This window comes from Ooceraea biroi, chromosome 11, assembly GCF_003672135.1.
Source record: "Ooceraea biroi isolate clonal line C1 chromosome 11, Obir_v5.4, whole genome shotgun sequence".
In the NCBI taxonomy this organism is placed as follows: domain Eukaryota; kingdom Metazoa; phylum Arthropoda; class Insecta; order Hymenoptera; family Formicidae; genus Ooceraea; species Ooceraea biroi.
The window spans coordinates 3502345-3518311 of record NC_039516.1 but is presented as its reverse complement, the minus strand read 5'-3'; the positions used below and the strand labels follow the sequence as shown (position 1 = coordinate 3518311).

Sequence of the window (15967 nt, the reverse complement as noted above, 5' to 3'; positions counted from 1 at the left end):
ACTGCAACGTCTTTCATTACTATTTACGTTTGCCGTTTCAGCTCTTACTTTAATCGCGATATTTAGCGTACAGTAAATTTTTCAAGCACCGCGAACTTTCCTGAATAGCAGTAATTTTGAATAATATTAATAAATTATTCCATTTGGTAAGTTAATAAAATCCTTTAAGAATTGTTAAAAAATGCTATTTTTTTTATCACAATAAACTCTATATCGTTATAGGATATTAATGATAGAGAGACAACAAAATATCTGCATTGTACGTGTAATTGTTATGTAAATACTCATATATTTATTTTATTTTTAATTACAATCGTGTATGTGGTGCACACAATAGAAATAAATGTAGACAGTACTGTAGTTAGTGTTGAAAATATCAAGTTATCGATATATGAAACGCAGAAGAGTGCTATTTCACTCTTCATTTATCACTTTTATATCATTCATAAATTCAAAAAACTTATCAGAGCAAGTACACATATCTCTCCTTACGACTGTATCAAAGATTCTTTTTAATAGAAAATTTAGCTATATTTCTCTCTCTCTCTCTCTCTCTCCCTCTCTCTCTTCCCATTTTAATAGTATTACACAGTTATATCTATAGATACACGATTTTTTATATAACTCTTTAAAGAGAGTAGAAGATATATGTATATATATCAAATATATATCATATGTATATATAAAAGAGTTCAGGGTATATATATAATTACAGAACATTAACAATTCAGTCCGTCCTTAAAGATTTCTCAGGCTCTTCTCTTATACCCTACAATATTATATTCATTTGTGTATCGTTATATTTACTTGCGTTATCTAGTGCGACAATATGATAATCCACATCTTTCCTAGTTTCTCTCTAACATCGACGTAAATATGTACACGTATGACTACAATCAAAAACGCCACAAGAAATAAAAACATAGATTTATTTTTGATATAACATGAGACTATAAAGAATATAATATTTCTTTTTTACGAAATTCTGGCAAATCTGTCTTGTTTGAGAATTGCACAATAAAAATCCTCTCGAGAATCACTTCCGACGTACTGTCACGATTATAGGTTTCTCATGTTACGTTACGTCGTTAAAAGCTAAAAGTATACTCTCTGACAATAATAAACCGCAGTTGTGTACGTATGTATATGTGCATGTATTTAGAAACCATCGGTTTCCCCGATTAATTTAGCCATATCTCAAGTAGGACAGATTTTCTAACAAAATTTCTTGCTTGCGCTGCACTTTTTTTACATCAATTGATCGCACTAACATATAAGATACACATTATATAAGTGAAATAATAAGCATCTTTATTTTCCATATATATCGTTTATTAACTTTTGGCTCTAAAAACTAAAATTGTAAATTCTAATAAAGCACGATCCTCGTTTCGCTCAGAGCCTCGCATCCCATGTCACAATCCGCGCAGTAAGTAGTTTAAAAATCACCGTGTTCACATTGAGCAAACCGAGGTACGAATACAACTTGTCAGCGAAAATTAAGTCTTCGAATCATAAGCCGAGGCGGGGGCCCACGTTCTTCGCGTTTTTCGTCGAATTTGTAGGGCGCACATTACCATGATCAGAAATATTGTGCTGTTCATTTCGGGGCCGTAGCAAAGGCCTGGCGAACTGCGGCCGGTAGCAGAGTAGCGAAAGGACGCAAAACAAGCGAGAATATTACCAGTTACGGTAACGCTCAGATCAAATTGATCCAGAAGTACCAGCTAGGTTTTGCCATGGCTCTGTCCTGCTTTATACAATCACATGAGCTCTTATCTTTTAAAACTATTATAAACGAACAAACGAGTTTACGCTCAACGTTACGGAACAGCGGTGAAATGCTGGATCCATCGATCTCTTCCTTTTTACGGACAAATATTTGATCGTTCATCATTTTAAACATTTTGCTGAAAAAGAAATCTTTTGTCAACAATTACTACTTCCGACTCTCACCATTGCTCCGGATACACAGAAATATCGACGGAAATTGAAAACTGTCCGCGCGATGTAAATCTTGGTAATATTCCAAAGTAAGGATAATTATGATGCACTCTTTATATATAAATAGACATATTCTAGCAATTGTATAGACATTTTCATCTTTCTCACGATATATCAAACACAGACGACGGTCAGAAAATCAGAATCGTAACGGCACAATATAATAGAACTACATAATCCCTTCGAGTAATGTGTCACGTATCGGATCTAAGAACGGATTACACATTCGGGTTTTCCTTGTTTTCATTTTATCTTAGTATGTATGGACATGCACACGCATGCGTTTATATACGTAGGAGGCTAACAGTAAAACTAGACGCTAGATTTCATCTTAGAATCTAAACGCTTACTTTAACATTACAATTATCTTAATATTATATTTACAGTTTTGAAAATAGACTCGAAAGTTCGTTATGCTTGCAGGCAACGTAGCCCAGTAGCCTATTTCGAGAGAGGACTCTTGTCGACGTCTCTATCCCCCGCAGTATATTACCTGTCCATAGGCCTGGTGGCTGGCACGGAACTCTCCACGAGGTCGTGCCTCTCAATCGGCGAGTTCTCCAACGTGTAGTCCACCGGATATCCCTCGGTGTAGGTCGGAGTCGCCTCACCCTGCTGCCTCAGTCTCAGTTCGCCCGATCTCTCCTGGTAGAAACTCTGCGACGCCTCGATGTTCGGCGACGAAGACGACTGCTCCTCCGTTTTGCCGTCCAGATCCTCCGCGGAGTAATAGCTTTGGCTCGCCTCGCTCTCAGGCCTACTCGGGTCATAGTAGCTGGGCGAGATGCCGTGGCTGGTGTAATTGGGCGTCTCCTCGGCTGGCGCGAAATAGCTTTGACTCACCTCCTGCGGATTGCCCTCGTAGTAACCACCGGGCGTAACGTGTTCCTCGTGCGGGTCTTCCTCCAGCCGGGAGTTCGCCGAGTCCTGGTCCACAGACTCATAGTAACTAGCTGTCACTTCCTGGTGATGGCTGGCATAATAGCTGGACGGCTCGTTCCTGTGATGATCGGTGCTCTCTGTGACAAAGTTCTGCGAGCAGGTCTCCTCCAGGCCGGGCATCGATGGTATCGGCACCTCGTACGACGTCGACACATTCTGCTCGACTATTACCTGATCCTCGTAGCTGGAACTGGGTGCCGAGTCCACGTGGTGGGTCGACGTGATGTCGGGATTCAGGTTGTACGACGAGGAAGTCGGGATCTCGGGCACGCCGTTATCGTGGATGCGCTCATCCGCGCTCACCGACGTGTCGGGTATCACACTGGACGAGGCGATGTTTAGCTCCTCGCACGGCGGTATCTCGTACGACGAGGTACTTATCGCGCTCTCCTGATCCTGGTCACGTTCTTGGTTTTCGGGCGTCTCCGGCACGTACGACGAGCTCGCCGTCTCGTCCTCGTTCAATCCGGAATTATTCGTCGATACGGACGACGTGCCGATTCCATCAGCGCCGATATCGTTTGACTGTGACGGTATATTGCCCTCTTGGCTAATCTCAGCGTCAGTCTCCAGATTTTCCGTCATGCCCTCTCCCTTGTCCACTTCATAACTCTGTGTGGGAAAGCTCTGATCATCGATCGCCTCGTCGGCGCTCGGTTCGTCCGCCGTCCTCTGCACGATCTCGTTAAATGACTGCGTCGGTGCGTTTACATTGGCCTCCGCGGAAGCCTCGTATGACTGCGACGCCTCGTTGATCTTCGAGTGCTCGAAGGATTGAGTCGGCGGTTCAGTCACGGCGGCCTCTTCGTCCGTCTCCATCGGCTCGTATGTCACCGATTGCGTCGCTTCACCAGACGAACTCTCCAACTTAGCAGCGGATTGACTAGGTAAATCCACGACGTTGGTGCTGATGGATACGATAAACTGCTCGTAGCGAGATTGCGACGGCGTCTCTTGACTAGCATCCGCGTTCCTCGCCTCCTCTTCCTCCTCGAAACGCAGCTCCATGCTCTGGCGCAGGCGACGCCTGTCCGATTCCTCCTGCGAGGATGGCTCGTCCCTCTGACAATCCTCGTGCCTCGAATCATGCTTGCCAGTCGTGCTGCCGGCGTACAACTCGGATTCTGGCGCCTCGTCCACCTCCATAGCTGCATCGCGCGAGGAGTTCAGTGACTCGACTGGCTGCGGCACTTGTACATCCGCCTGGTTCGATGTGCCGGCTATTTGCTGATCCGCCAAGTTAATTTTACTGCTAGACCCTTCGGCGAACGATAACTGCTTCAGTTTGTCGATCGTGTCCACCTGGTGCGATTCGGCTGCTTTGGGCTCGCTCGAATCGGTCACCTCAAAGCTGGCTTGCTCCATGGACTCCACCCTAGAATTAGATTCAGACGTGACTAAAGTGGTATCGTCTATCATCGGTAAACCAGTCATTGTTGGTGTGTCGTTCTTTTTGCAGTCATCCTCGAGTGACTTTTCCCGAGTGACTTCCATCGCGCTCGAAACTTCTTTGACCGACTGCGAGGAGATCAGTTCTTCGGACGTGATAGGAACTTCCTGCGAAGAATAGACCTCTTGCGTCGTTGCGACGCGCTCTTCGTCCAGGATTGTAGATTCATCAGTCGATATAGTCTGCACCTTCTGCGGGGAGGCCACTGGGACTTGACGCGAGGAGACGATCATTTCCGATGTCACCGTGACGTCTTGCGATTGCACATTCTCCACGGAGACCGCTTTAGAAACCAGCATCTCCGATACCGGGACATCCGCGAACGTTTGCTCGGCAGCAACAATCGTTGTGGTAAACTGCGAATTATCCGCGTACGTGTCGTCGATGATCGGCATCGATGGAGTGGTCTGCACCTGCTGCGAACTCTCTAGGACAATGCTATTTGGCATAGTGACCGTGTACGAGGCTTCAGCGTTCGGCACGTTTCGGGCGTCCTCCGCGGCCGCGATATTGTCCAGATTAGGAATCACCAAGTACTGAGTACTCACGGGAATCTCTGCGCGATCAATCTCCCCGCTCGCAATCGCCGCAACCACGGCTGTCGCTGTCGCAGTGGCCGTTGCTGGACTCTCGATAATCTCGCCAATATCCGGCATCGAGTTGCCAGGTATCTGAATCTGCGTCTCGCCAGCGGTAGATATGTAGGAGATGTTGGGATTCGTAATGGTGATTGGTAGCTCGAGAGAGGATGGAATAGTGGACACCACCGAGGTCGGAGTCGAGTCTGCTGACTGAATCGGAAGATTGCTCGGCACTTCAAGCGGCGTCATAATTGGCTGATTTAGGGTCAGCGAAGTTTCGAGGACCGACGGCGATGATATCGGTTCCGTAGGTGGTATAATGGTCGATTGCAGAATCGTCTGATTGATGAGACTCGTCTGCGTCAGGCCGGTTTGTGTCATGACGCTACCCGTTTGATTCTCCGGCAGATTGATCTCCTGTTGGAAGTCCGTGTTGGCGAGAGCGGCCGCTAGTATGTCTTGATTGGACGTCTGTATCACCTCGGAGGCGGGGAAACTCTCAGTTATCGTCGTTTGACTAGCTTCTGTCACGTTGGTCTGTATGCCCGGCAAGATACCGTTATCGAACTGGAGAACGATATTATCCAAGGTTCCGGCCTCACCCAAGGAACTAGGATCTATATACAGGGTTCTCGTGCCGTCTGGGTTCTGTGTGGTTCCTTCCAACGACATAAGAGCGTTATTATCGAGCGGCTGTATCTGTCCTTGTTCGTCGATCGTTACTAGCACGTAGGTCTGCGTGCCATCACTGCTTTCCGTCGGCAGGGCCATAATTTGTGGCTGCGCCGCTATTTTCGGCTCCTCCGCCGTCTTTTCAGCATCGTTGCTCTTTTCAGCAGCTTGAAATTTCTCAGTTTTACCTTGCTCCTTTGGAACGGTATCTGTAACTTGGACGTCCGTCTTCTTCTTCTTCTTCTCCGCGTCGATCGGTTCTAACGGAGGTAGAGCCACGGTTGTAACAATATTGCCGCTTGTCGTGGCGGTGCTTATCGAATTCAGAGCGACGTTCAGCAAGGTGTTCTGTATCTGACCGGTCTTGCCCGAAGACTTCGCGGAAGACTTTGGAGTCACGGGGGTAGCTACTTGTTTCGAATGTACGGCCGTCTTGGCGGCAATTGGCACATTGGCGGTGGTGGCGACGATCGTCTGCTTCGTGTGGATACCTTGTACCGTCGATACCGCCGGCTCCTGCACTTTCTGGACCAGGATCTTCTGCTGAGCCTTCGTCTGGCGGCTGCCAGTCCTAGGAATAATGACTTTCTGCACGGTTGCAGTTTTAGCTTTTGGTTGCATCTGCTGCACTTGCTGCACCACTGTCATTGTCTGTTGCGTACCACTCGGCGAAGCGATGCCTTGAATGGCGGCACCCGATTGTACTACCTGCTTGATAATCTTCTTACCATGCATGCCCTTCTGCGTCACGACAGTACCACCAGTAGCAGTGGTATTCTGTAGAATCAGCGTGCCGCTCGGCGATTTCGCGGGCACTCTCGCCTGCGAGCTCGCAACTGATATTGGCACCTTCGGTGACTTCTGCAATATCGGCAACTGCACTTTCTGCTGCACCTGTTGATATTGCACTTTGCTACCTTTAACTGGACTCTTGGCGGCGATTGCCTTCACTTGTTGCCCGGTTATTGGCGTCAGAATAGTACCCTTACTGCTGACGATAGCTTGCGTGCCCAATATAGTCTTGCCAGTGATAGCTTGAGATACTGGAGTCAGGATCGCTTTTGTACCACCTAGATTTTGAGCTTGCGGAGATAAGAGAGTCGTACCGCTTTTAGTGACCAGAGTTTTCGAGCCGATGATCTTCCCGCTCAAGGCCGAGGCGCTGATCGGAGTATAGATGCCGTCTTTTGTGAGGATCCCCTGGGAGAGTGTGCCTAATAACGCCGTTTTCGCGATAGTACCTGGAATCGGCGTAAGCACACCCTTTGACGTGATTATTCCCTGCGTATTAATGATTTTGTGACCACTCGTGGCTAGTTTGGAAGTCGTGGGCGAGCCAGCAGCCGCAGCAGCGGCTGCGACAGCAGTGTCGGCTTTAGGTGCAATAATTTTTGAAGTGATTATTCCACCCTGCGGACTGATCGGACACAGTAACTGGCCCTTGCTCGTCACAATCCTCTGCACCTTACCGCTCAATGTTTTAGAAATGTTTAATGGCACCATCTTTGTCTGACACGACTGTCCTGACGTTAGTATGACGACCTTACCACCTTGCTGGATTACTTGCGCGTTGCCGGCTGTTTTGCCGGTCGAGATGGCGATCTTCTGTTGAGTACCCGACTTGCCCTGGACGCTGTAACGTAACTGCTGACCGTCTGCCGTCTGTACGACGACGTACTTGCCCGGGGTGGCACTCTTCTGCGTCAAGAGAGGTGGCGTCTTACTGACCGGTTGAGTGCTCTGGAATTTCAAGCCCTTAACGCCACCAGTAAGCGGCGGTACTAGCGTCTTGACGCTCGTGATCGTTGGTCTTGCTTTACTCTTATTCTTCAGTATCGCCGGCACGCCACTTTTCTTCTTCGCTGGCGATGTCTCAGTCGCGACGGCAGTCTCGCTCGTGATCTTGAATTGAGTCTTAGTTGGCGAGACTATTTGCGTGGTTGGAGTAAACGAAAGCGTGGCTGGAATCGAGCTGGATGCTGGAATGATAGAAGATATGACAACGGGCATTTGCTCGATGCTCTCCGGTGTCAGCACGTCCTCACTGAGAACGAACGGCATCGAGTTGATGTCCAGTTCTATATCTGCGAGGCTCTGAGAGCTCTGTTGTATGAATTTCTCCGTTATCGGTGTGGCCACGATAGTCTGTTTCGTGGGTGTAATTTTCTCTGTATTCGCTGAAGCAAGCGCATCCGCTTCCTCTGTTTTTAAGATCTGAAGCTTCTTAGTCAAGGATAGGTGCGGACTGGCCGGACTGGATTTCGCACCTTTCACTCTGCTGTTCGACGGCAAAGTTTCTATCTTCATTATCTTCGTTTTGGGACTGCCTTTTGCAATGTCCGCGTGATCCAACTTGTGCTTCGTATTTTTCTGCGGTAGTTTATCAAGTAACTTCGTCTTCAGAATTTGCACCGGTTCGGTTAATGTAACATTCTCGATTATTCGCGGCATTTCGCGCTTCTTTACCGGTACGCTGATTTCAGTCGACAGAGAAGCCGTAGGCGTGGACGTTTTCGGAGTTTCATCCAACTTAGTTGCTAGATCGACTGTAGAATTATCCTCGGAAGATGTTCCTAACTCGAGCGGCTTAGAAGTGATGACGAATTCGCTGGGTGACGATTCGAAGATGCTATCTCCAGTTTTGATATCGTGCTTTATCTTCTCTTCGACAACTATTTCGACATTTTCAAAATTACTCACAACGGAGATATTTGACGTATTTCCTTCAGCCTGAATATCTCTGATCTTCTGAATGTTACCCTCAATTTGGACATCTCCAGAAACTCCCAAATTTTTGTTCGGTTCATCGATTTTCGTATCCTGAGCGGCAGTACTCATGTCAGTTTCAGTTTTCTTTTTGCTAGTTTTCTTCTCCTTTTTTCCTTTGCATCCATCGGCATTCTCGATTACAACCTTCTTCTTGTCTATCTGTAAAGTCTTCAAGAAAGCTTCCTGAAATGTATTAGCTGGCTTTTCCTCCGTGAATAAATCTCTGTCCTTTCTTCCTTTACCTGTCTCCGGTGTAAATCTACCTTTGTATCTCGTCTGCATAGAAGACTTTTTGGGCGTCAACTGTTGCTCGACTATCGTTTTTGTTGGACTTTTTGGTGCGCCGTCGGATTTAGATGGCGACTTTATTTCAATTTTCTTTTCTGGTGATTTTAATTCCAACTGATTTTTTTCATTTTCTATTTTTTGCGATATTTTCTCCACTGATTGCTTCTTTTGTTCTTTTACATCTACTTTATCCGGTTTTTCCTGTAGCTCAAAACTTTTCAGGTTTTTCTGCTTCTCGGTATCAGTCGTAGATTTTTCAACCTCATCTGTCATCGTACTTGGCGTTTTCACTTCTCCTTTGTTCCCTTCATCTATTTTTTCTTCGAAATCAGTCTGAAATCCAACCTTACGTCCACGTCCAGGCTCAATTTTGGATTCGGGTGCAATCTTACGTTCAGATTCAGATTCAGTTTCCACCGTCTTATTAGCATGCACGTCAAAAAAATCAATTTGCGATAATTCAAATTTTTTTATTTGAGACTTTTTTGGCGGCAGCATATCTACGTTAGTTTTCGCAATTTCTGGTTGTGCTTCGACCTTATCAGCAGTGTCTGCCATTTGCTCTATATGCGGCTTTTTCTGATCTTGTTCAATGTCTTTATCTTGTTTTGATAAATCTTCTTTTTCTTTTACTTCTGATGGTTTCTCTACAGATTTGGCCAAATCTAATTTTGCTCCCTCTGTTTTGTTCTTAGCTCCTGACATTTGCACTTCTTCCAAAGATACGTCCGTATCAACTTTTCCAATGCTCGTTTTGTTCAAAGGTTTCGTTGACTTTGCGGATACATCACGTTTCATCTCTTCAGATTTTTCTTCGAGTCCTCCGAAAGATATCTCTTGTTTAGAAACATTACTTTCATGTTTCGCCTCGATCAACGATGCGTTAACGTTGTTCTCGCTCACAGTTGGCGTTCGATCGGATACTTCTATTTCCTGCTCGTGCATTTGGGCTACGACCTCGCTGCTCTTGTTCTCAACGCCTTTAAAGCGTTTATTTCTTCTGGATTTGCTCGCTGTCTTTTCGGAAGCTTTAGTCTCGCTCTCAGATTGACTCTCATCAGTTCTAAATGCTCTGTACTCTGAATCTGGGACATATATATCGGATTCCAAGTACTTCTTGTTCGGTTTGCGTCTTCTGCCACTGTACGATCGATCTGTGTCGGAATCTGATGTTTTTCGTTCGATCTCAATCTTCTCGGACACACGTAATCTTTTATTACCTCTATTAGCTTTCACTTTCGAGCTTTTGTCCACACTGGCTCTAATATTTTTATTCTTGCGTGGACGTCCTCTTCCTCTTTTAACCAATACTTCACGGTTTCCCGAAAGATTGCCGCTCTGATCCAACATATCCACGTCCGAATTTTCGCTCTGCTCAGGCATGGTCTCTGCGGATTCGGACACCGTCTCGTCTTCTGTCTCCGTGGTAAATCGTTCCGACAAGGTATCATCGGCTTCTTTCATAGATGTGTTGTCATTAGATTCCGCAATCACGTCCTCTGAATCAATTTTCTCGAGTTGAAATAATTTGTCATCAGATTTTGTACGTGCAAGTATTTCGCCTTTTCCTTCCGTTCCGATTTTATTTTTTGCTGATGCATCAGGTACAATAGTCTTAGTTCTCTTTTCAGTATCCATCTTACTATTTGAAGAACGATCATTATCGCCGTCTTCTTTCACAACTTTTACTGTCTCTACGATTTTCCTCTCCCTTCTAGGGGATTTAATTTTAGGGGACTTCTGCTGATTACCCTCCGATGGCACAGTTTGCTTTTCCTCCTTGTTTTCGGATTTCTTCGCTTCAGTTTTATCTCGTACATTTTTGTCCAACTTTTCGCTCATTCCAATCTCTTTCTTCTCCTGTCGATGGTCGCTACCTTGTATTATTTCCATTATCTCGTCGGCTTTTAACTCCATGTGTTTGGATATCTTGCTAGTTATCTCGGCTTCCTTTTTAATCTCATTTTTCAAAGCTTGACTCATCTCAAATTCCTTGATAATCTCCTTCTTCAAGGACAAATTTTTCTCACCGAATACTCTGGGAATTTTTCGCACGGGCGGTATAGATGGCTCGCTTAAATCGTCTTCGTCAAAATCGAAGCACGATAGTCGTGATTTCTTGTCATCTTTGTCAGAGACGTTTTTCGTTTCACTATCTGAACCTGAAGTGTCCTTCTTCTGCGACTTCTTGAATGATTCATTGGAAGTGTCAGTCTTGACGCCTTTCTCAGATTTTTCAGATTCAGATTTCTTCTCAAAACTGCTCAATCGTACGTTCTTCAATGAATGAAGATTGTCCAATGACTCCCGTAATATCTGTATCGACGATAACTCTTCGGTTTCCTTAAGTAATTTCTCTGTTTCTGCCATAATCTCATTATTCTCTACAGCATTTTCCTCTTTATCTTCCTTGCTGTTATCAAGGTTCGATTGATTCTTCACAGACGGACTGCTTAAATCATTATTTAGAGAATTAGTTACACTGACGCTCATTTCCTCATCTGACTCGTCGTCCCAGTCGGCCAATAGCTTTTCACGCAGTTCCGGATCAGTCTTCTTCTTCTTGACGGATCTTTCGTTCTGTTTAAAATGCTTTCGTTTACCCAATTCCAGTCCACTCTCGCTCTTCTTCTTACTCGATTGGCTTTTCTCTTTCCTCACATATTTCCGTTTCGGTGTACTCGTGTCAGAAACTCTGCTGCGCGACTGAGAGTACGTTTTAACCTTCGACGGTGTCGTGTCACCAGAGCGATGGCTCTTTTGGTGACAGATGATTACGTTAACGCGCGTAGAAGTGAAACTGCAGACGTGACAGCGATATACTGGAGAACGTCCTGTGCTGGTCGGAGTCGATGGCAAGCTGCCGGGTTGCTGACGAATGCGAACCTCATGATCACTCTCCCGTAAGAAACGCGGATGCGTGATCTTTTTCATGCTCTCTGCACCATCGCTTCGTCTGTGTCCATCCTCGCGCTTCTTCTTTGGAATCCTTTTCTCACCAAACAAAGCAGCTATATCTGGCTTCTCCTCCGGAGAAAATTTCTCTTGAGCCAATATATCGGGATCTCCTCCCGTTAACTTCTCTGCCATCTCCACGTCACCCGGAAATTTGTCCATATAACTGCTGCCGTCTTTACTTTTGCTCCTATATTTATCTATTAAGTAAAATTAAGAATCAATATTATGAGATCACATTTGACGGCTGTCAAATTAGTAAATTCAAATTAAATAATAAATTGTATTTACCCAAACCCTTTTTGATGAATTCATCTTTAAGCGTGCAGGTGTACTTATAGATCTGCTGATAGTTCTTCACAAATTCGCTGAAAGAAAAAATTAGGTAAACCGCCGCTCTAGATAGTACTTTGAGCTGGATAGAAATTTATGTAGTAAAATTATCACAGCTTACTAGGTGTCCTCCTGAAAAAATTTTACAGCAGCTATCAACGGTTTCTTTTGAAATTCAGCCTGGATGTCTTCTGGCAAGTTGCGCAAACCGGTGACTTGACCAGGCCACCAGCATGCTCCCAGTTTAACCCAGACCACATCTCCGTCCAGATAGTTTATTTCTGTTTGCTCACACATCCTGATGGAATACTCGATCCAATTTTCTCATCAAATCAACATTTGTAAATACTGAAGCAACCCTCTTGTAAGTCTACTTTGAAGAATATTAATATCCCCTAGGATCAGCGTGCTAAACAACAAAAACAGTTCCTAAGAGTTATGACCTTATCCTAACTCAAAAAGACAAGTTCATGTAAGTCTGAAAAAAATACCTTTGTAACTACACCAACGTGCATACATATGTATATGTGCAAGTGCAAAGCACCGGGTAGCTGTTAATGCGTACACAGCTAACAATGCATATATATCCTGCTGTATAATCGTTCCCTTATGTATCGTTACACAAGAATCGTCTCAGATATATTATGCATTCGTAGGCTTCCTGCGTTGATCAGTAAACAGCGTACGATACCAAAGTACCTGCACGTATCACCGAAACTATCACTGTATTTTAATCGAAATGTTTCCTCGCACGTGCAGTACACGTTGTAGCTGTCTCTCAAAGAAATACCTCCCCAGGATACCGAGCATACTTTCCCGCAGCACTGCTCCAAAACACAAAACACACACACCAGTCAAGAGATTCAGCAGTTTCAGCAACGTGATCGGCGACGGCGCGTGCAGTCCCGCGACACACCGGTGGAAAACCAAGAATGCGCTCGACTGCGTAGTCCGGCCGCTCTGATGCTGACGTTGCTGGCGGCAGCTACGTCGGGCATCTTAGCCCGCGAGTCGCGTGACGAGCGATCCCTCGTCGTCGGTGTCGTCGGCACGGTGCACACAGGTTCCAGTCGGTTCCGGGCGATTGGACCGAGCACGTTCGCGCGTACACGTATACGTGTATAAAGTACTTCGGAGGAACCAGCGAGCGTCAGTCCCAGGAACGCAGACGGCGGAAGGCGCGCGCGCGCGCGTATTCTCTCTCTCTCTCTCTCCCTCTCTCTCACTCCTTCGCTCGCCTACCTCCCTCCCTTCTTTCTCTCGCTCGCTCCCTCTCTCTTCGTCCTTATCACTTCGTCTCGTCCGTCTCACTCACTCTCGCGGTCGCTCGCTCGCTCCTTCTCGGCGGCACCTCGTTGCGTTTCTCGCCCGCCACGGAGCACACCACCAGGGAGGCCGCCAGCAACGCCTCGATGCGCGATTCCGCGCGCATGCAACGCGCAAACGGGTCAGGAGCCACGAGCCGAGCTCAGCTAGGCCGAACTTAGCAACACAACGTTCGTAGGGCGCTTTACGTCGCTCGCGCAACACAATGTACGTACATGTTCAGTTACCCGACGTGCAACGGGGGCTCCGCACGGTGGATAGATGTGATGACTGAATGTGTGTAGATTGAATACTTCCTTCTCTGTCGCGCGAGTAGCGGCGCGGGCCTGCCAACCTCGCGTATATCCCGCGCGCACTTCGAATCCGCCGCACGGCGCGCCGGTTTGATGATTCTTACGCGAATGATTCGGTAAAGTTCGAGAATTTTTAGCGCAATTTGCAAAGGTTCAGCGTGAAAAAGTGTGAAAATTAACGAGTAGGCTCTTATACGTGCACAGCAAAGAGAAATTATTAATTGATCTCGGTTAATAACTGACGTAACGACGAATTTCTTTTTTATTTAAGAATAAAAAAATGAAAACGATTAATTTTTTGCATATGCATATATTACAATAAAATATAGAATTTTTTATACACGCACAGTACATTTAATACATATAAATATATATTTATTGATATATAAATTCAACATTTTTTATATATTGTATTAGGAATGTGATTTAGTTTTGAGGGTTTTGCAACAGATGGCTGTAGTGTCAGTTTGTTCCAATAGCTGTTTCCGATAACTGTTGTTTCTTACAGTCTTGACATTATCCATGGCATTTAGTAGCATTATAGCAATAGATGCAATAACAGTCGTGTTTATATCATCGTAAAAATGGAACTTCCGAAAGAGCATTTTCGACATGCGTTGCTTTTGTTTTTTAATCAAAAGAAAACTGCGGCTGACGGTTATAGAATTCTTGTGGAAACTTATGGTGATTCTGCCCCATCAATTAAGACGTGTGAATACTGGTTTAGACGCTTTAAAAGTGGTGATACTGATGTGAAGGACAAAGAACGCTCGGGACAACCAAGAAAGCTTGAAAATGCAGATTTGCAAGCATTATTGGACGAAAATCCAAAACAATCCACTTCAGAACTTGCCAGAGCATTAAATGTTGATCGTACAACAGTTACCAAACATTTACATGAAATGGGAAAAATTCAGAAAGAAGGGAAATGGGTTCCACATTAATTATCGGAAAGTGCCATTGCGAACCGGTTGAACATTTGCATTTCGTTGATCGCCAGGCAAAAAAAGAAGAGTCTTTTGTCTCGGATTGTTACTGGGGATGAAAAGTGGATCTATTTTGATAATCCGAAACGCAGAAAATCATGGGTGGATCCAGGCGAACCATCAACATCCACTCCGAGACGCAATATTCACGGTTCAAAAGTAATGCTCTGTATTTGGTGGGATAGTGTACTATGAGCTGTTAAATCCGCACGAGACTGTCACGGCTGATCGTTATCGACACCAATTGTACAAGTTGAAGCAAGCATTGGACCAAAAACGACCACCAATTGCGAGTAAACGACGGAAAGTGATTCTTCTTCGTGACAACGCTCGACCTGACGTTGCGTTATCAGTGAAACAAACACTATTAGAGCTTGAATGGGAAGTCTTACCGCACCCCGCGTATTCTCCGGACATTGCTCCATGCGAGTATTATTTGTTCCGGTGGATGCAACACGCTTTAGAGGATACACACTTTGATAATTTCGAAGAAGTGCGAAAATTCGTCGACGAATGGATGAACTGAAAAGAAGAGTTATTTTATCGTGGTGGAATCCATCTCTTGCCAGAAAGATGGGAAAAAGTTATAGAAAACGAAGGATAGGCTGCATTCGTTTACGCAGTAGTTAGTGCATCCACTGCGTATCTCATCTGCTGATCACGTGACATAATTTTCCGAACGCACTCCTGCGTGAACGGCTGCGCGTGTGCGGATTGGTGCGGAGTGTTTTGGAGCGCTTCAAATGGGACTTTCGGTTGCGTTTCGGTAAAGCGGCTTGGTACACATCGTTAAGTAAATTTTAACAATTTTGCGGCAGTAATTTTTAAGATATTTACCCTTTTGTTTAAAGGTTAGTTATTACTTGTTTTTAAAATATCTGAAGCACATTTCATTTAAAAATTTAATTTTTAGAATAATAATGGACGTGATATTGAATAATGTTATTCATATCATACGGTAATGGAACTGATCGACAGTGATAGTAGCTCATAGATTCTGATTTATGGTCAGATAGTAAATAATTTAATTATAATTTTAAAACGCTTCCATATTGAACTTGGGCTGCGTTCCGATTTTCCAAATAATTTTTTATTTAGTTGGAACATTTCGAAGTAAAATAAATTCGTGATTTAGGTTTATTGGATCAGTATTAGAACATAATTTATTCAAAGTCTGTTGTAAAGGAAGTGGTAAATGAAATGTTCTACCTTTAATTTTTTGTATATTATATATTAGTGTATTTAATTTAATTTTAATTATAATTTAATTATAATTTTGTAGGATCAATTTGCAGAGCTTGTTCTTCACCTTTCTCGTTCTTTATTTTTATAAAATAACTCATTTTCAAGGCAGATCTCATTCATATA

General features: G+C 44.6%; 1 protein-coding gene across 1 annotated transcript; it reads right to left on the bottom strand.

Annotated features, from left to right (window-relative positions):
* Positions 1-912: 912 nt before the first annotated feature.
* LOC105288171 (titin homolog) lies at positions 913-13843 on the bottom strand. The gene is made up of 4 exons (XM_011354226.3): positions 12486-13843; positions 12116-12403; positions 11953-12029; positions 913-11861 (listed from the first exon to the last, which is right to left on the bottom strand). The coding sequence occupies exons 2-4, from the start codon at positions 12289-12291 to the stop codon at positions 2494-2496; spliced, it is 9621 nt and encodes a 3206-aa protein (XP_011352528.1). The 5' UTR covers positions 12292-12403; positions 12486-13843; the 3' UTR covers positions 913-2493.
* Between the last annotated feature and the right edge of the window lie 2124 nt (positions 13844-15967).